This window comes from Cyprinus carpio, chromosome A21, assembly GCF_018340385.1.
Source record: "Cyprinus carpio isolate SPL01 chromosome A21, ASM1834038v1, whole genome shotgun sequence".
NCBI lineage: Eukaryota > Metazoa > Chordata > Actinopteri > Cypriniformes > Cyprinidae > Cyprinus > Cyprinus carpio.
In genome coordinates, this window is record NC_056592.1 from 8,363,495 (window position 1) to 8,383,408 (window position 19,914).

At 36.7% G+C, this 19,914-nt stretch overlaps 3 protein-coding genes and 1 non-coding gene across 8 annotated transcripts; 2 read left to right on the top strand and 2 right to left on the bottom strand.

Moving 5' to 3' along the window:
• Positions 1-326: 326 nt before the first annotated feature.
• On the bottom strand, positions 327-4,709 carry LOC109106338 (mitotic-spindle organizing protein 2-like). 5 transcript variants are annotated; one of them, XM_042778842.1, is made up of 5 exons: positions 4,052-4,709; positions 3,526-3,719; positions 3,045-3,196; positions 2,697-2,831; positions 327-1,093 (listed from the first exon to the last, which is right to left on the bottom strand). In XM_042778842.1, the coding sequence occupies exons 2-5, from the start codon at positions 3,708-3,710 to the stop codon at positions 942-944; spliced, it is 624 nt and encodes a 207-aa protein (XP_042634776.1). In that variant the 5' UTR covers positions 3,711-3,719; positions 4,052-4,709; the 3' UTR covers positions 327-941. The 5 variants fall into 5 exon arrangements, with proteins under 5 accessions (XP_042634776.1, XP_042634774.1, XP_042634773.1 ...); XM_042778840.1 differs by having other exon boundaries at positions 3,526-3,726; positions 4,052-4,705; XM_042778839.1 differs by lacking the exon at positions 4,052-4,709 and adding an exon at positions 3,794-4,034.
• Positions 4,710-6,401: 1,692 nt separating this feature from the next.
• LOC109054134 lies at positions 6,402-11,417 on the bottom strand. The gene is made up of 8 exons (XM_042778844.1): positions 11,229-11,417; positions 9,753-9,951; positions 9,486-9,676; positions 9,230-9,400; positions 8,963-9,121; positions 8,330-8,461; positions 7,031-7,123; positions 6,402-6,950 (listed from the first exon to the last, which is right to left on the bottom strand). The coding sequence occupies exons 1-8, from the start codon at positions 11,241-11,243 to the stop codon at positions 6,528-6,530; spliced, it is 1,383 nt and encodes a 460-aa protein (XP_042634778.1). The 5' UTR covers positions 11,244-11,417; the 3' UTR covers positions 6,402-6,527.
• A 454-nt stretch (positions 11,418-11,871) lies between these two features.
• Positions 11,872-11,943, top strand: trnaa-ugc. The gene has a single exon. It is a non-coding gene; the product is annotated as a tRNA-Ala (tRNA).
• Positions 11,944-17,367: 5,424 nt separating this feature from the next.
• Positions 17,368-19,009, top strand: LOC109054143. The gene is made up of 2 exons (XM_019071450.2): positions 17,368-17,697; positions 18,280-19,009. Exons 1-2 carry the CDS (start codon positions 17,368-17,370, stop codon positions 18,961-18,963), a joined length of 1,014 nt encoding a protein of 337 aa, XP_018926995.2. The 3' UTR covers positions 18,964-19,009.
• The last annotated feature ends 905 nt before the right edge of the window (positions 19,010-19,914 follow it).

Consider the following 19,914-nt stretch of genomic DNA (forward strand, 5'->3'; position numbering starts at 1 on the left):
AAGAGGTCATACCTTGACCTACAAAGTCAACAAGTGTGACCATATAGATAATAAAGGTGAGTGTACAAACACACACAAGTGCTTGCATTGACCCTGGCCCCTTCTTACACAGTGCAGCTTCTATAGAGGAAGGCAGTGCATCAAATTCCATCTCATTCAACATGGAATATGAAGTATGCTGATCAAGAGTTCATTCTGGTCAGATTGAATGAAGAGAGTAGTCATAGTTCCAGCAACTTTATAATTAAGTGCTTATGTCTTAGTTCTCATCGAGAAATTAAACCAGAAACATTAAGACTTTATCCAAAAAAAAAAACACTCTCTCATATTTTGCTTTATAAAGCATTTATGCATACAAACCGTCCTTCATCAAGTAAAGATTTAAAGTGCAACATACATTAATTGCTTTTAAAAACTCAATATTGGAGAGATGCACTTAAAAAAATGGATAAAAGAAAAGAAATATAATAAAAATAAATGCATTAAAAAGCACATTTGACTTATAAAAATAACAGAAAATAAAACCCATATAGACATCACAGTCTATCAAGACAATGTAGAGTGTCTTATACAAGCACAGTTTAAAACAAATGTGGTTCACAGCAGCCCCAAGCTGCTGGATTTTAGAAAGTGGATGGTTTAAAGATAGCAAAGATTTTCTGTGTTTTCCTCAAATGGTTTTGGTGTGAAAGTGTAAAATAAACCGTGGAAAATATGGCATGCTTCAGCTATAGTCTCTCTGGGCTGGATGCAAATTTGATGCAAAGAAGTCTTCAATGAAACACTGAAAACATCCCGAAGGAGCTCCCTAAAACAACTCAGCAATTTTTGTTTACAGTGCAAAAGTTTTTGCCAATTCTACAGGAAACTTCTCCAACAGAAAAAAATGAGCATATTTTTTTCAGCAAGTTTAGAATGTGTTGTTTAATTCATGGAGACCTTCAGTTGGAGGTGAGCTGAGAAGACGAGCTACTGCTGCCTGAGCTCTTGGCGCTCTTCTGCCCCCTGGTGGCGCTGACCTGCCGTGGCACCCGCTGGCTAGAACCATCTCTTGCAGTTTTCTCCCCCTGCCCTGAACTTGTTTTACTGCGTACTAAATCACAAATACACACAGAAGGAATGCACGTAAACATAACAAATAAAACATATACATCTGACATACTCAATCATTTTGAGTCAAAAGTCACAATGAAACTCAATTATTAAATTAAATCACCACTCATTAATGTGGTGTGACAAATCGCTGATGAAGCTTTAGTTCAAACAGCAACATGTGTGCACGAACTGAGCATCTATTCTGTATTAACTATTATTTACAGAGTGCTACAGTGCTGGCCAACAATTTCTGTCTCCTTGAAGAATTTGCTTTTCCCATAGTGTTTTCAGAAAGTCTTCATTACAGAGTTAAAAGCCATGAACCAAAACAATATTCATATTTTTGAAAATTAAACAATTACATTAAGCATCTCATTATAAAAACAAACTTTAATGAATAATGAAGTGCTTCATAGGTGTGGGCGGGCATGATTTTTGTTAATCTTCTGATTAGTAGATCTTCCTCTGCAGAATCATGGGTAGTGTAGTTTCTCCACCCCGAATTCCAAAAAACGTTTTAAAAAAAGTTTAAATAATGCGGGATGACAGCTTTAACAGAAGCATATACTATCAATTAATAATTGTATTCACAGGTTTGTAAGATATCATTAAATATGAATAGAAAATGAATGAAATTTTGAATGTCGCGCTCTATGGCACAAAACAAATTTGAATAAACATCAGAGAGTATGTTTAACGATTCAGAACAATTTACTAAAATAATGTTTCATTTCTCATGTAATTGCTCAGTGTTTCGATTGCTGGAATACAAAATAAAATAAAAAACAGGCAAGTCATTCAGTGTTCACAGCTTGTTAGTTGGGTAGGGAAACAATACAAAAAAAGCATATCTCTAAAATATATTATTATAAAATCACTGATCACTATTTTATATGTTATATATATATATATATACATATAATCTAAATTATTATATTTTATATATATATATATATATAGACACCATCTAAATTATTATATTTTGACCTGGTCGAGTAGACATCATAATCACACCAATAGAGAACTAAAATTCACTGCATAAAACTGCAAAGTGTGTTTCTGTGTCAAAATGACTCAAAATGATGGAGATGGTCACATATGAAGGACATTATTTTGATAAGGTCAGTTGTATTCAGTGTAAAAATCAAGTGATGAAGTGGCAAACACCATCCATTTATGAAGCTGACAGTCACACGCATGCTGTTCAGTGTTGGTGACAGACGATTTTGCAGGATGCTGGCTTACTAGTGCATTACAGTGTCACATTTGACACACCATTAACAGACATTCATTTACCATGAGAAGCAGAAGACTCTACAGCTGGATGAGAGTCAGAGTCCATGAGACACATGAAGGAAGCAGATCTGGGGCATTTCACCCCTATATTCAGAGCACTGAGCCCGCAAATCACAGGCACAGTCGGCGAGGCATGAGAATGAGAACAGATATATGGCACTATGAAGCTGAGGCAGGAATTAGTTATGTCAGCATGAGAAATGTACTGCAATAGTTCATGGGAGTGAAGACAAGACCTTGAACCAGCAAGCATCGGTATTAAAAAAAGGATGAGAGAACCAAGCTAAAAGAGAGAGAAGAAAAACCTTGAGAGATGGGAGCACTCGTGTCACCCGCACTGTAGACCACTATCTTAGCCCCTCCCCTAGGTGGGCGGGACACAGATGCAGAGGGAGGTGCTGCAGTTTTAGTGCTCTTTCCTGAGACCACACCCTCCTCTTCTATAGGAAGTCACACACAGGTTACCAAAAAATAATAATTTTACACTACCACAAAATATGGAGAAAGTGATCCAAGGACAGTCGGAGTTAAAAGTACCACCAGAACAGCACAGATGTTGTGATCACCTATTTTCCCAACTCAAATCATACAATTCTGTGGCATACTATGCTTAGGTCTGTTTACTCCATGACTTTTACATGTGTGGCCCTCACCTCTAGACTCTGAAGGTGCAGTGGCGGTGTGGGACGAAGTGGATGTGTCACCAATGGATGTCTCAGAGACTTTCTGCCCAGCACACATGGTCTTTAGGGTCTGAAAGACTGCCAGAGGAGCAACGTTCATCTTTAACAGGTCCAATATGATCCTGTAGCAGAGTGAAATGGATCATTTAAAATCATGCAACATTAACAGATACAAACTGCTAACTCTGTAAAGGAGGTTATGCTACAGTGATTTTACTAAAAATACTAAATTATATTTTACTACATTAGTTTTATGAAAGTGGCAACAGGTGTTCAATAAAAAAAGTATATTAATATTAGTAAGAAGACATTACAAAAAATCATATGTTCATTAGCCTAACTGTAGGTATTACGCAGTTGTAGTTGTTATACAGGTCTGCAAATGTATGGATGTTTTTTTTGCCTTAAAGATTGGCATTATCCGTTTTGAATTTGATTTTGTGGGACTCACTTGAAAACCTCTTGGTCCATGACTATCCCAGCAGCCTGAGTGAGCTCGAACAGCTCAGTCTCCTCCGCATTTAAGACCTTTTTCTTCTTGATGTTGTACTTCTGCACATTCCCGCTGACGGTCACGCTCAGAGATGGGGAGTCCGGGGCTGAAGGCATCGCGCCGGGCTGCGCTGACTGTGACATCCGCGTCCCCTAAACACTATAAAACACATGAAACCACACCGAGAGCAATCACAAAACGAGCACGCATTTCTGTCAGAGCTTACCGATGCTGTACGTTCTGAAAACATGTCCTCTCATGAAATGTATGTAAAGTCAAGTGATAAGTGGGGTGCCCCACACCGGTAAATGGCCTTTGAATAATAGATTTTGCACAGAAACAACCAAGTTTAATAAATGTGCATGTGTAACTAGACAGTTGCCACGTAAATTACACACTGATTTCGATAAGGACATTTTCCTGTTTATGTTTTACACATGTTTAGGCTTAAAAAGAAAACGACAAAGGTTAATATAACACTCACAATAGTGCACTAGTGAATTGCCCGCGTCCTTCCTCCGGGTTTGTTGCTGCTTGACAAGGCAAAGTAGAATTACTTACTGCCACCATCTGGTCTGGAGATGGCGGTCTTCCTCTAACGGGCGCTTAGAAAACCGATTCCCTCTGCACATTCAAAACTTTAACCTGTGCATAAATAAGGAATTGCAACGTCTAGTTTGTGCAGCGATTAAAAAATACAGCTAGCGTGTGAAACGTTATTTCAGCAATGGTCTTCAGCACTGAAAATGTAACAAGTGCAACATCTTGTAATGCAACGGTTGGACAACTTGTCAATAAAGATGATTATTTTAGTTGGCAGTGAAAGTGAAAAAAAGGCATATTTAAAAAAAATAACAGAAAATTTATGCTGTGACAAACCTTCAAAATTTGACACCCAATTTAAAATGTTTTTCCATAGCCCATAACAGTTCATCATAGAAGGTTTACTTTATGAATTTATGATCAGTAACATGCTTCTAATAAACTAAAAATAAACTGAAATCCTATGCTTTAATTCTATACATTCTTTGAGTGACAAGAACATGAGTACATCAGAAAGCACGGACAAAACCAGCATATAAACATAAATAAATATGGAAAAGTGAGATTTAAGGTTAAAAATATTTCAGCATGGAAACGTTTATGTAAATTAAACCAAATAACACAAAACACAACACTATTTTTTTTGTGTGTGTGTATATATATATATATATATATATATATACAGGTTATATATATATATATATATATATATATATATATATATATATATATATATAGGTCCTTCTCAAAAAATTAGCATATTGTGAAAAAGTTTATTATTTTCCATAATGTAATGATAAAAATTAAACTTTCATATATTTTAGATTCATTGCACACCAACTGAAATATTTCAGGTCTTTTATTCTTTTAATACTGATGATTTTGGCATACAGCTCATGAAAACCCAAAATTCCTATCTCAAAAAATTAGCATATCATGAAAAGGTTCTCTAAACGAGCTATTAACCTAATCATCTGAATCAACTAATTAACTCTAAACACCTGCAAAAGATTCCTGAGGCTTTTAAAAACTCCCAGCCTGGTTCATTACTCAAAACCGCAATCATGGGTAAGACTGCCGACCTGACTGCTGTCCAGAAGGCCATCATTGACACCCTCAAGCAAAAGGGTAAAGACACAGAAAGAAATTTCTGAACGAATAGGCTGTTCCCAGAGTGCTGTATCAAGGCACCTCAGTGGCAAGTCTGTGGGAAGGAAAAAGTGTGGCAAAAAACGCTGCACAACGAGAAGAGGTGACCGGACCCTGAGGAAGATTGTGGAGAAGGACCGATTCCAGACCTTGGGGGACCTGCGGAAGCAGTGGACTGAGTCTGGAGTAGAAACATCCAGAGCCACCGTGCACAGGCGTGTGCTTTTGAACCAGAAACAGCGGCAGAAGCGCCTAACCCGGGCTACAGAGAAGCAGCACTGGACTGTTGCTCAGTGGTCCAAAGTACTTTTTTTGGATGAAAGCAAATTTTGCATGTCATTCCGAAATCAAGGTGCCAGAGTCTGGAGGAAGACTGGGGAGAAGGAAATGCCAAAATGCCTGAAGTCCAGTGTCAAGTACCCACAGTCAGTGATGGTCTGGGGTGCCATGTCAGCTGCTGGTGTTGGTCCACTGTGTTTTATCAAGGGCAGGGTCAATGCAGCTAGCTATCAGGAGATTTTGGAGCACTTCATGCTTCCATCTGCTGAAAAGCTTTATGGAGATGAAGATTTCGTTTTTCAGCACGACCTGGCACCTGCTCACAGTGCCAAAACCACTGGTAAATGGTTTACTGACCATGGTATTACTGTGCTCAATTGGCCTGCCAACTCTCCTGACCTGAACCCCATAGAGAATCTGTGGGATATTGTGAAGAGAAAGTTGAGAGACGCAAGACCCAACACTCTGGATGAGCATAAGGCCGCTATCGAAGCATCCTGGGCCTACATAACACCTCAGCAGTGCCACAGGCTGATTGCCTCCATGCCACGCCGCATTGAAGCAGCCATTTCTGCAAAAGGATTCTCGACCAAGTATTGAGTGCATAACTGAACATAATTATTTGAAGGTTGAATTTTTTTTGTATTAAAAACACTTTTCTTTTATTGGTCGGATAAAATATGCTAATTTTTTGAGATAGGAATTTTGGGTTTTCATGAGCTGTATGCCAAAATCATCAGTATTAAAACAATAAAACACCTGAAATATTTCAGTTGGTGTGCAATGAATCTAAAATATATGAAAGTTTAATTTTATCATTACATTATGGAAAATAATGAACTTTTTCACAATATGCTAATTTTTTGAGAAGGACCTGTATATATATATATTTTTTTTTTACCAGGAAATGTGTGGCAAAGGTAACAGCAGTTTGTTAAGAAAAAGGAATGGAAATGATAAAAATGATTGTTTTTATCATCAAGTCATTCTCAGCTGACTCTCTGCACTTTGCTCGGAGTCATCTCTTCTGAGTCATCTGCTGAACTGCGCTTCTTAGATGACACAAGGGACAATGACACTTCCTGTTTATCCTCTAAAACCTTAGATGTAGTCAAGCCAGAGTTTGGCAAATCTAAGCCCAAGCCAGGGCTCTCCAAGCAGGGAATTTTATTGTTTGGTACTAGTTCAAGATCTGTGGATTTTAGTTCCTCATGTTGCACGTCCATATCCTCCAGTCCTGGTAAAATGCCACTAATGGCTTCGGTCTGTGGCTCTTCTGAATCTACACTGAGCTCCAGAGTCCTCTTGTGGCCGTCGATTGGCATGTTATCTGTTCCCGACAGGATCTCCCTCCTGAGTGAGGCCAGCTGGGCCTGCAGCAGCTCTTTGTGCTGAGCTTCAAGGTTTTCCATCTAACAGTACAAAAAAACAAAACAAAATGGGACTAATATTCATTTTAATTAGCCCAGGCCTATACATTCAGACCACTTACAAGCTTGGCCACCTTCTGCTGGCTGTGATCTGGACATTGATAAGCTTGCAGTTCCTCAAACATCCTTACATTGGACTGAACCAGGCTTGCAACCTAATAATAAAATAAAAGGGATGCAAAGGAAGATTGAATTATAGCAAGTGTACAAAATAATGTTTATGATCTGTGGTTAAAACTTAAAAAGTTAATTAACAGAAAAAAATAAATAAAAATAAAAATGTAATTTATTCCTGTAATGGCAAAGCTGAATTTTCAGCAGCTACTGTATTACTCCATTCTTCAGTGTTGCATGATCCTTCAGATATATTTCTATTATGTTGATTTGCTGCTTAAGAAACATTTCTTATTATCATCAATTTTTCAAAACAGTTAATATTTTGCATGAAACCAAAATACAAGCATCTTTGATGAACAGAAACAAACTGTCACTCCAGTACAGTAGTTTAAATATTTATTTGTGGTATTGCTTGCTTAGCTAACCATCTAGTGTAAGTGTATTTATTGTGAATGTGTCCCATTTGTTCATACAATAGGGCAATTTGAAATTATTGTGTGGTAAACAACATACTGCAAAATGTGCTACATAAAGCATTGAATATTACTTCAATGAAAGTTAAAAATCATTTAAATCAGAAATACAATAAGTAAGGAATAATTGACGATGGACCATTAAATTATTAGAAAATAATGCACATCCAAGGTGGCCTTTACCTCTGGTGTGCATTATTTTCTAATAATTCAACAGATCAGAGTCAATTATTCCACTTATACTATGGATGCCTCACCTCACGACATTATTCAGATGATATATTTTAAGACATTTGTCAGGTTTTTGTTCTTAAAACACTCTTGCGCGTGGGACTAATGTCATATGCATCTCATCTCGAGCCTCCGTTGCTAATTCCAAAATGTCATTTTAGACTGAGTAATGGAAACTTGAGCCATTGATAGCAGATTAATGCAGTTATTAATGATGTAGAGAGAGAGAGAGAGAGAGAGAGAGAGAGAGAGAGAGAGAGAGAGAGAGAGATTATGCTTGTGTGAATTCGGAAAAAGCGTCTCTACTAATAGCAAATCTCTACATTCATCTGCTTCAAGAACAGCGCTGTAATTATCTCTGTAATTAATTACTGCTGTAATTAGTGATATGGAGATGTAATGCGGTCAAGACCTGTCTGGAACTACTTTAGCAATGCATTTCCCTGAAAATAATTTCACACCTTAGAACATTCGTCAGCCGATCAGTTTTAAGCATTCAGGAGCCCCGTAGTATAAAGCTAAATATTACTTCAGATATACCTGTTCTTTGAGCTGTTTAATCTCTGCTCGTAGTGTCTTCTCCATACTCTCCTTCTCCTGGCGTACTGTGTCGATCTGCTGGTGGAGCTCCAGGAGTCGTTTCTGTAGCATTGTTCCCAACCAACCTCCTCCCTAAATAAAATAAACAAAAAAAAAATACAGACACAACAAAAAATAAATCAAACAAAAACAGAAAATAATCTACACAAATAACATACACTACCGTTAAAATATTTGGGGTTGCTAAGAATTTTATGTTGTTGTTTATGCTCACCAAGACTGGATTTATATGATTAAAAACAGTAAAAACTGTAATACTGTGAAATATTAGTACAATTTAAAACAACTGTTTTCTATTTGAATATCTTATAAAATGTACTTAATTCCTGTGACTGCAAAGCTGAATATTCAGCAGCCATTGCGTCATTCTAATATGCTGATTTGGTGCTCAAGAGACATTTCTAATTATTTTCAATGTATACCTGCTGTTTATTTGTTTTTTTGTTTGTTTTTACATACATTTATTAGAAATGTCTTTAAAGCCACTGTTGAGCATTTTAATATATCCTTGCTGAATAAAAGTATTAATTAAAATAAAAAAGTGATTTAGTGATTCATGTAAATAATGTCCACCTGTTCAGTGATGATACCAGTAGCTGTGTCATAGATCACACTGTTTCCCTGTCCATCAGGGTCCATAAGAACAAAAGTCTGAGTCCCATCAGATGAACTCTGGGAAGACCCCACCTCTTCCTCAGCACCCAATGGGATTCCATTTCTCTCACCATCTTCCCAAATACAAAGGAGAGGTCAACTTCAATACTTCAATAAGTCAAACACCAAAAAGGCTTAGTAGTAGATCATGCTTATTAATGAATAAAGCTTTGAGACTTTGTCTACCTTTGGCTCCACAGTCAATAGGGTTTCAGTGCCAGTGGTTAGGAAAGGCTGAGTTAAGATTGATCCAATGCTAGTGCCATCTCCACCTGGTCCAAGACTCACTGCCAGCCCTTCATATGCTTTAGCATGAGCCTCTGAGCTCTCACCATAATACTGTCGGCAGTTCACATTCTGTGAGAGCACATATGCAAACATGATCAAAAAATGCGATATCCAAAGTGGAAAAACAGATTTAACCCAGTGTTTCCACCTTTACCTGTGTGACTTGGATCTGAAATGTGGTGTGGGGATTTCGAAAGTGTGTTTTATAGTGTTTGATGGCCTCATCCCTCCTGTTGAAACCATTTCTACAGCGGTAACAGTGCCAATGTGCACCTTTAAACCGTTTTTCTCCTTTAATAGTGCCCACAATCTCGCAATGGATACAGCAGCGTAGCACCTTCAAGCCTGTCCAAAAAAATGAGAGAGACCGTCTCCAAAGGGCATGAATCACATGTGAGTCTATAGTCTCTCTGTGCCTCACCTGCAAAGTCAATGCCTTTGTCCACATGTTTGATGCGGAAGTGAGCTCGCAGGATAACGGGATCTTGGTAAGCCTCGGCCACAGAACAGAGTGGGCAGTGCATGTGCACTCCTTTCTCCTGTCCTGAACACTTCTCATCCTGACACAGCACAGGTATGTATGTGTGTTCTGTTCCTCTGACACGAACCGAAGGATGGGCCTAGAAAAACAAATGCAGACAGCCAGTGAATCCAACGCTAACAGAGAGATTATAATGAATAAGCTGCCCTATTACAATGTGAATTTCGGTGTTACAGCTGTTTAGCACTGGTGGTGACATGAAATACGCAAATAATTTATTGTTTCTGAACACACAAAGCAGTCCTTTTTATCTTGTTCTATCTGTGACTAGAGATTGCTGTTCAATGTTCTTGTGAAAGCACATCTGGTGCTCGTGCACATTACTGTGAACGTAAAGAGGGAATATGTTGAGGCTGGAGAAAAACATGCATCGATGAGTGGTGATGTAAAACAGGTTGCTTGCTCTGTCATTAAGACTAAGATGTACAGCAGAGCAGTATTAAGGTTATTGATGTGAACAGCTGCCAGATTAAGTTTATTGAAATAGGCACTCTGTGAGCAGACTCAGTAGAAAGGTTTTTGTTCTTATGTGAACAGCTGCAGATATACAGCAGGGTCACCAAATCTGACAGAGCAGCATTAAAGGTTACTGAAATCTGTTACCCCTCTCTATTTTGCACATGATGGCTTTAATGTTATCCAGATTCACTCTGGAGATGTCTAAACACTTTTATTTTTATATTCTAGAAAGCATTTTGCTCTGATGTGAACAGTTGCAGATATTCTGCAGTCACCAAATCTGACAAGGCAGCATGAGATGCTACCAACATCTGTTACCCCTGTTATCTCACACACACTTTATAAATATCCCTGATTATGTAGTTTATTTAGCTCGAATCAAAATGCAAAATGTGTTTACACAATAGAATTGCAGATGTTTCACACCTTGACATTTTGTTTTAAGATGCATTTCTTCAATCTTTAAGAGCCCCTTGTGGTAAACCTAAGCACTGTCACTATAAATCAATAATACTTGGCCCATGGCGTAAAGCTTAACATTATGAGAAATTATTACCACCATTATCTTGAGCTCTCGTTTGCAAAATAATATTATTCATGTACATGCTGAAGATGAATAACATTTACTTAAATGGCCCTGAAACATCGCTAACAATTGTATTTTCATATATTTCACAAGGCTTTGCAAGTAAGTTAACTCAATGAAATAATGCGTCGTTATAAAATCATAATAATAATATTACGTTTATTATGCAAATCTTGTCTAACGTCACTGCACTGAATCACACTGGTCCAAAAAGTTAAAAGGTGCACGCAGTTTTTGCACATTTAATCAAGCTAACAACTTAGCAAGCTAACACAAAACTCACAGCATTTCACGTTTAACCTTTCACTCACCACAAAAGCGGACATGCTTTTTGATGTGATATAGAAATCCGATTTAAATTCCGCTGTCCGCCCGGCGTTTGTCGTAATCTTTAGCCTATGAAACAGTTCATTTCAGAGCGCTTGTGTGTGGTTCGTCATCTGTGTGTACACACATTCACCTGCGAGTGCGAGTTTCCAGTCACATAAGTTACACCCATGAGTGCAACGAGTTGTCAGTGCTAGAGTTCAACGTAAATGAATTTCATTGGCCTCCATTAGTTTTGGTGGAATTTCAAACCAATCAGCACCGTAATCGATGAGTAAGCGATGTCGGTGCCGCCACAACGACGGCTGCACGTAACGTAAAATTACACTTGTTTAAAACGAAAAAAACAACAAAAACATGAAATATCCACAAATCTTTAAAGCACACACGTTAATTTCTTATTTAAATTACTAATAGTACTCCTGTACTGTTCGTAAATTTTTTTTTAACGAATTATTAGAATATAGATAACTTATGCATGTTTTTAAAAAAATAGCTATAAGGTAAAATGTTTTGCTGAAGTGAAAATATTTATTTTTGTTATGTTCTACCTAGAGAATATAATTTTATTTCATAGATAGTCTTCTATGAAGCTCTAATAGAGACCTACTCTACATTAGAGCGGAAGGGGATGTAGCTCAGTGGTAGAGCGCATGCTTTGCATGTATGAGGCCCCGGGTTCAATCCCCGGCATCTCCACTTTTCCTTAATGACTATATATAGTTCGATTATATTCAACATAAAATCTAACACAGATAGATAATGCGAAAAAGTAATTTAGAGGGCAATACATAGGAAATGTAAGATTAGTTAATTTTTTGTCTTGCAATTGTCTTGCTAACCACAAGAGGTCTGTCTCTCACATTGATAAGATTCTATTACGTCAATCCACTAAGCACTCAATTTGTTTAAATGCGTTGAAAAAGCAAGCATAAAACCAGTCAGCTGCCGAGTAGTCAAAAAGTTATTTGTAGAATTGTGATACACAGCATGTTTCTTCTTGTTTACTCCACTCTTCATCTGGCATCTGTCAGCAAAGGCTACAAATCACATATTGCCTTTCCGTCCAGCACTTACTGTTAGTTTTTAATGTTACAAATGCAAACTTTTAGAAAATGAAAAATAAAATAGATAACAACTACCGTGCAAATGTTTTTAAAAATTCTCTTATGCTCACCAAGGCAGCATATATTTGATCAAAAATACAGTTAAAACAGTAATATTGTAAAATGTTGTTACATTTTGAAATAACTGTTTCCATTTTAATATATTTGAAAATGTTCTTTAACATACTCATGGAGCTTTGCCAAGCTTGAAGCAATGTAAATACTGTGACATGTCAGTCATCATCAGGCTAGTTAATGTATACTGTACTTGCAAAGTGAATAGAGCCACTGTGGAGGTCCCAGTCCAGCTGTGTAATAAATACAGATGAGGGATGTTGTTGGCAGTGTGAAAGGCAGCATGCACTCCTAGCACGGACAACAACACAGCCACAAACAATAGCCCTGCATGGGTCAACTTGAACCACCACCTGCTCCACTTGAGAGGAACACGGTACAGAACCATGGCTAAAAGAGAGAAACGGACACACAAATAAAGATGAAAAGAAAAGGAGAACATTAAGTAAGTGTTTTTAGACATGGTACATAAACATTGTACCATGTTCTTTTGACACGTACCATGGTAATAATATCCCTGGAAGTACATCTATACATCTCTACATCTATACTTCACAAACAGCTTTCACTCACTATTCATATTGCAAATGAACTATGGCACAAGCAGCTTGAAAGACTGTCCGTAATGGAGGAACACAGCTGTTTGTGTTTAATTAAATCCTTGTTATCATTGCATATCTACCTAACAGTTTGTCATTAAATTTGGTGGAAAATATTACTGACACACTTCAGATACATTATGGGAGTTGTTAAGCACTGATTTTGGAAGACGTGTGACAGATCACATCAGGTTCCACAAAAGAAAGAACGTCAGAACGTAAGACTCATCTCAGTTTGCTCTTCATTTAATTTCACTGCCGTCTTGGAAAAACAAATGTGATATTAAACAGAAATCATTTGTGAATCTGTCCTATAGGACTATTTGCGATGGAGCAAGACCGTAAACATGAGAAGGAAAGAGAAGAGGCCAGATAAAAACAAGAAAGCAACAGAAAAGTTCATACATGCGAGACAGAAAGAGAAGTGTTTCCTCTCACCATTTCCATACAGCATCACAAGACTCATCACCATGAGGACTGGGTGCCAGTTAAACTGCAGGAAAGATTTATCCCAGGCAAATCCTCCTCTCCAGATCCCACTCCACAGACACACAAACATTAGACACAAATGTTCAAACATCCCACACACTCAGCATTGAATGACACAGGGAAACACATCTAAAAATGACTGGATAATTTCAGAGCAAAACATGTATATTTAATATTCAAATCATCTTCAATAGTTTTCAATTCTTCAGCCAATACCAGTGACGTCTAATAAAGCTGTGTATTGACAAAAAGTTTATAAAAGCTTCTATTTCAATTCTTTCATTACAAAATTCTTACCTTTCTTTTTATGTTCAACGCACATATCTCCCGTTTCTCTCTGTGACTTTCTTTTATGTGTCCAACCCCAGATTTTTGAGAGATGTTATGCAAGTCATGGTCATGCTGTTAACTCATTTTCCTTGAAAGTTAAAAGACCTTTTGTTGTGCTTGTCTCAAGTGCCTATATAACTATAATAGAGTCTCAAGGAATATATCATATTATACATGAAATAATGTTCTGTAAACTGTTTTATACAGGCTTATCCAATTTCTGGATTATGCTTTCGTGCACACATAATGATTTTAATATTTACAAATGTGAAAATAACCACATTTTTATTCAAAAATGAAATATTACAGTAATTTCTCTGACTTGTATATTTCTGTGATGTTCTTTAGGCCATTGCTTCAGGTACTGAACCATTATAAATAATAAATCTTTCACATAAGCTATCACAAGAGCAGATAGAATGCAAATACAACACAATATGCCTTTTTCATCAGCCCGATCTCAGGCAATTCGTACATATTTTACGAGGTGGCTAATTCGTACGAATTCGTACGACCACACTCGTACAAATTCATACGATTTTTGCCAAATCGTACGTATTTTACGAGTGCACATTCGTATGATTTTGTACAATTACCTACACCAAACCCCGCCCCCTTAAACTACCCCGTCACTGGGGTTAGGCAAATCGTATGAAATGTACGAGTGAGGTCGTACAAATTCGTACGAATTAGACCACCTCGTTAAATACTACGAATTGGTCGTGAGATAGCGTTGGATGCCACGCTAGATGTTCTTTCACATAAGCTATCACAAGAGCAGATAGAATGCAAATACAACACAATATGCCTTTTTCATCTTTTAATGCTAGTAAGAGTTGACTATCTTACTCAACCTTTATCTAAATGGCACATTTCTCAATGCTGGACAGGAGACATGAACTAAATGGCAGGCATTATTCAGGAAATGACCTAAGGAATTTAAGATGGAGATGTAATTTATAGGTCATAATAAAAGTACAGTGTACTCTGGGTGGCCTTCATCTGCCAGTCACTTACTCACATTTGCATGAAATCAGCCCACGTGAGGGAATGACAGTGTACGTTTTTTCATTCAAATACCAATGGCCATATACTCACTTTTTAAATTAAAGAAATTGTCATCTTCTCAGACCACAAAACTTAGTCTGCCAGAAGTCGCACAGTGTATTTTCATGGTCATGTAATGTTCTAGCTGCTTTTAAAAACACAAGATGTACAAAGATCTACATTGTTCAGACATATTTATTGACTCCAATATCGTTAAGTAACCAATACGGATGAATTTACTAGAGAGATATTAAACGTAATGGCGAAAAACAACAAAGGAGGAAGATTATGTCACATAGTGAGGCATTAATAAACAAACAGACATAATATGTCTCATCATATATCATATATTAAAACTGAAGCTACAGAAGGTAAAGGCATGCAGAGACAGACATGCTTAATACAGATTTCTTTATCGTCCTCATCTTCAATGAACAGTGAAATATACTGGTTCTTTTCCCAAGGAAGCTCACCGTTTTCAGAAATTAGAATACGGTAGCTTGGGACATCAGGCCGAAAGCAGAACAATTTTATTGCAGAATGCGGCAGCAGGGTGTCCATCATGTCTTGGCCATTGTATTTTGTAATGAAGGCTTCAACGTCCAGCTTCTCTTGGCTTATAAAGGCTCGTACATTCCTGCTGCTCCTGTTCATCACATTCACTTTAGCATTTTCATTGCCCATTGTCGGCAGTATTCCTAATAAATACAAAATGTGTAATGCAAACATCAAATATAATGCCGTCAGTGGTACAGGGTAAGTTCAGCGTCAACCAAGTTTTTAGAATCAAACTGACAATGCCTTTTAAATTCCAATTCAATTCCTGGATTTGAATTGAGGTGGAATAGTACGCAGGATTCCAATTCAAATTTAAATGTAAGGAGGTAGAACACAAAATGAATTGAAATTCAAAGAAATACATATAACTGTCATTTTTAAATAGAAAAGTTTAAGACAACTTTGAATGCTGACTGAAAAGAGGGTAAAAATCTTGAAACTTGAGGTTGTAAAGGCCTAAGAGACAAAGAAAAAATAAATAGAACAACAGACAGAGCAACAGCTATGCAGATAAAATGAAGTTAGAACAATAGACAAAACAGTACAACTGAACGGTCAAATTCAACTAGATAGATAGGCTTTAGACTTTGTGTTACACAACCATGACAGTAAGGAGCGAAAACACGTATGTCATAGGATGGACCCCATCTGTGACCACCACTGATGAAGATCCGACCTCCATCTGTGAGACAGATTGGCTTCCATTCTTTGACATACTCCTGGTTATGACCGAAGTTCATGCTTTGATTATTTCCATTGGTTTCTCTTTGTTATTTGTCCTCACACTACCCACTTTCCTCTCTGTTCTTCTTATAAGTGATCTTTAACTTTGATCACAAAGCAAAGGGTACCTCTAAAATGAAAGGGCGTTCTTTCTTTTGTGCTGTTATCACCTTGGGTCACAAACTGAAAGACAACAATACCTCTCTGATTAAATATGGTGTTTATATGGTCATTATTAAAAGCTGTAGCTCTGAATCAAATTTTAATTGAATTTTTGTTCTGCTCAGGGTCACTAACAGATATTTGCATTGTTCTATCAGCACAAGTGTAAAAAACACTAAAAAACTAGAAATGTATTTGGTCTAGACATGTGTGTGCCCAATCTAGCAGAATAACATCAGTCCTACCTCCGGGGGTGCAGAGTTTCAGGTGCGCTTTCTGTGCTGGTTTCAGGTCAGATATCAAGTGTGTCAGAGCCCTGGGAGAATTTGAATACAGAACGTCCGCACACATTCATAATTACATGCAAATGTCAATGCACACTTCATTCTGTCACATGCTTGGAAAGACCTTTCATTTCTGAAAGAAAAAAGAGATAACAGTGCTGTTAGACTATAGGCTTCCAATGTAAGTGTACATTTTAGACCTCCAGTGAAATTCATTGTGTATATATTTTATCTGTCAGTGCATTCTGTGGGAATCTAACCCAGGGACCTCATCATTATTAGTATTGTCCTCTACTATTTGATAAACAGAACAACCCAAAAGTACATACAAAAATGTATTACATGTATATATATATATGTAATTTTCTGTGGTAATCTGAGCAAGCCAGATGTGCTGTCAATAGTGTTTTTATTTTATTTTATTTTATTTTTTTCATTATAGTTTACATGTAAGTACAATCTAGCAAGCACTACATTCCCTGGAAACTTGGACCAAACAGACATGGACAAACTTGATTTTAATTTCTGAGTGAACTATTCCTTTACTACTACTACAAAAAATAAAATAAAATAATAATAATAATAATAAAATAAAAATAAAAGCTTTGAATTGTTAAGCTTTGGTCGTTAATGTGTTTTAGGATGACTGATATCCAATGGCAGAACATTCACATGTGCAAGAAGAAATCAAACAAAGATAAGAGCTTGTCGCATAAGCCTAACTGCTTCCACGGCTGTTGAGAAAGAGCCATGATGAGGCTACACTGGCACCTCAGCTTCGCCTCAGTGTGCTTGTATGTGTGCGGTGATATATTTCAGCCGGATCACCGCAACGAAAAGTGGAACTATTGTGAAGGACACTTTTACAAGGGATGGACCCATCTTCGACTGCTTCTTAAAAAAGCATCTGTAGACTTCTGTTGTAAATGCCATGAAGAGAAATGCATTTCCATTGCAATTTTTCCAACTTTAAGACATGTGCCAGTTTTTTGGGCATATAAAATAAGCCATAAAGGGGACCCTGTTTTGTCAGAGCACAATCTGTTGAAGAATATTACAACTTGGTATATATCACCATCGGTAAGATCTTGCATTTTATCCTTTGATACTGTCTATTGAATAATAAAAATAGCATGAAGTCTTTTCTGAGTACAACATTCTGGAGTTATGTACATTTGTGGACATTAAAATCAATTATTCACCATCATGACTTTACAACTCTGTTTGTGTTCAATGTGAGTAAGATGTACTATTCTTTTAAGCATATACTTTTTTTTTTTTTTTTCGCAACAAAGTGTTTTCTATAAACAGTTTATTAAAATATCTGTCATTTGACAGACTAAAGTATAAAGTCAACATAAAAAAAAAAAAAAATCAAATTTGCATATTTAAAGTGAAATTCAAAGCAGGATCAAGTGACCAAAAAGAAACCTTTGATATCCTTGCTCACTGAATATTTCATAATGAATGAATTATTAATTTCATATTTAATACACTCTAGAATTAAGCATAATCTTTGTTAAACAAAGCTTAAAATAAGACTTGTTTGAGACAGCAGAAGGTCTCCTATTTTATTATTATTATTATTATTATTATAATTATTATTATTATTATTTTATTCACATTTATTATTTCTGCCATTGTTCTTTTATTTCCTGACAGGTTGTTGAGGATCTGCTCAGAGAAAAGTTGCATTCACTCCCATCTCAAGTGACCTCAAGACCCTCCCTATCAACAACACATATTTTAAGTGGTGTGTTTCCTCTCAATGCGAAATACATTCACAAAGAGGGAAACTGGCACAACTCAGGCTACATTCACTGGACCACATATCACCACACAAATGTTAAAGGGCTAAGTTTTGAAGGAGCACTTGTCCAAAACAGTCAGGAGAAATGTAAGTGGAAATGGCTGATGGTGAAGCAACTGGTTGGGATTCTTTCTGAAGTCTTTTCGGCCAAACCCATGCGAACCTTCTTCAATCATCAAAACATGGTACCTTTAAACCTGAACAGCTTAGATGAAATTCCAGACAGCTTTTCTGTAAATGAAAAGATAGATGACTACCTGCCATGTGTGATGACAACAACAATGCAAGTCAAAGAAGCAAAACATGACTTTTCCAAAGTGACAACAAGCAGCAAACCTCCGCTTACTTCAGATATGATTGCAGGCCTGTGCTCTGTGCTCATTCACCGTACTAGCACCGGTTTAAAGAGATGTCTTGAGAGGATGATATTAGACAAAGAAAACTACACCACCTCTTCCCCGCTCTCGTATTTCCCTGCTAGAAACGAGCCACTTAATGCCAGATCAGACCTCCAAAACAGAGCCCTCTTCAACTAATCATTAATCATTAATCATTAATTACAGTAAATATACCACAAAAAAGCCACACAACAGTGTTGAACTCAGTGCAGAGGAAAACTATAATTTTTACTACTTTAATGGCAAAATAAAACGTACAATGAATCACTTTGGACCTGGAGTATGAAATAACTAACATGAAACAACACAGAACATGACTAGATAAAATTAGATCGCATATTAGACACATAAAAAGGACAGTTTTATCAAAAGAAACATGATGAATTCAGATGAATGTCTTGCTGTGTTCAATTCTGTATATATTTACAGTATATTATTTCTTTCCCGAATCGCTTATACAAAAGCCATTTGGTAAATGTATATTATGATATTTTGCCTTCTTTACAAATCAAAGTTTTAAATCAGTGTTTATTGGTATATTTAAACATCCTTAAAACACAATAAATTTACTTAAGAAGCAAAGTTGTATAAGACTGTTTTCTTGTTCTCTTTAAATCATTCTTTCCTCAAACACAAAGTTAAAATAAAAATAAAAAACTGTCACATTTCAAAGTTAAAATGGGTTGCGTTGCTATTTCATGTTGAATTTAACATTTAATAATGTTTGCAGATCATTTTCTCAGCAGTTACATTGATAATGGTGCTCCTTTTATTGATTTAAGATTAATTTGGTTATGTGTGTGTGTCTTGGTAATTGTGTTGGGTTTAGGTTCTGGGCTTAGTTTGCAAGGCCTACAATCAATTTCCACATTAAAATAAGCTGGAACTGTTATTCCTTTAAAGGAGGTTGGATGTGATGATATGATGTAACATTATAGTCACCAATTGCAGTGTGGTGAATGTCTTGTTTTATCATATGTATATAGTAAAACCCAGAGACTCAGATAAAACAAAGATAAGGACATGGTGTGACCTTCCTGTCTAATGTCCTGAAGCGGCAAGTGAAATGTCGTTGAAGCATATGGCGTG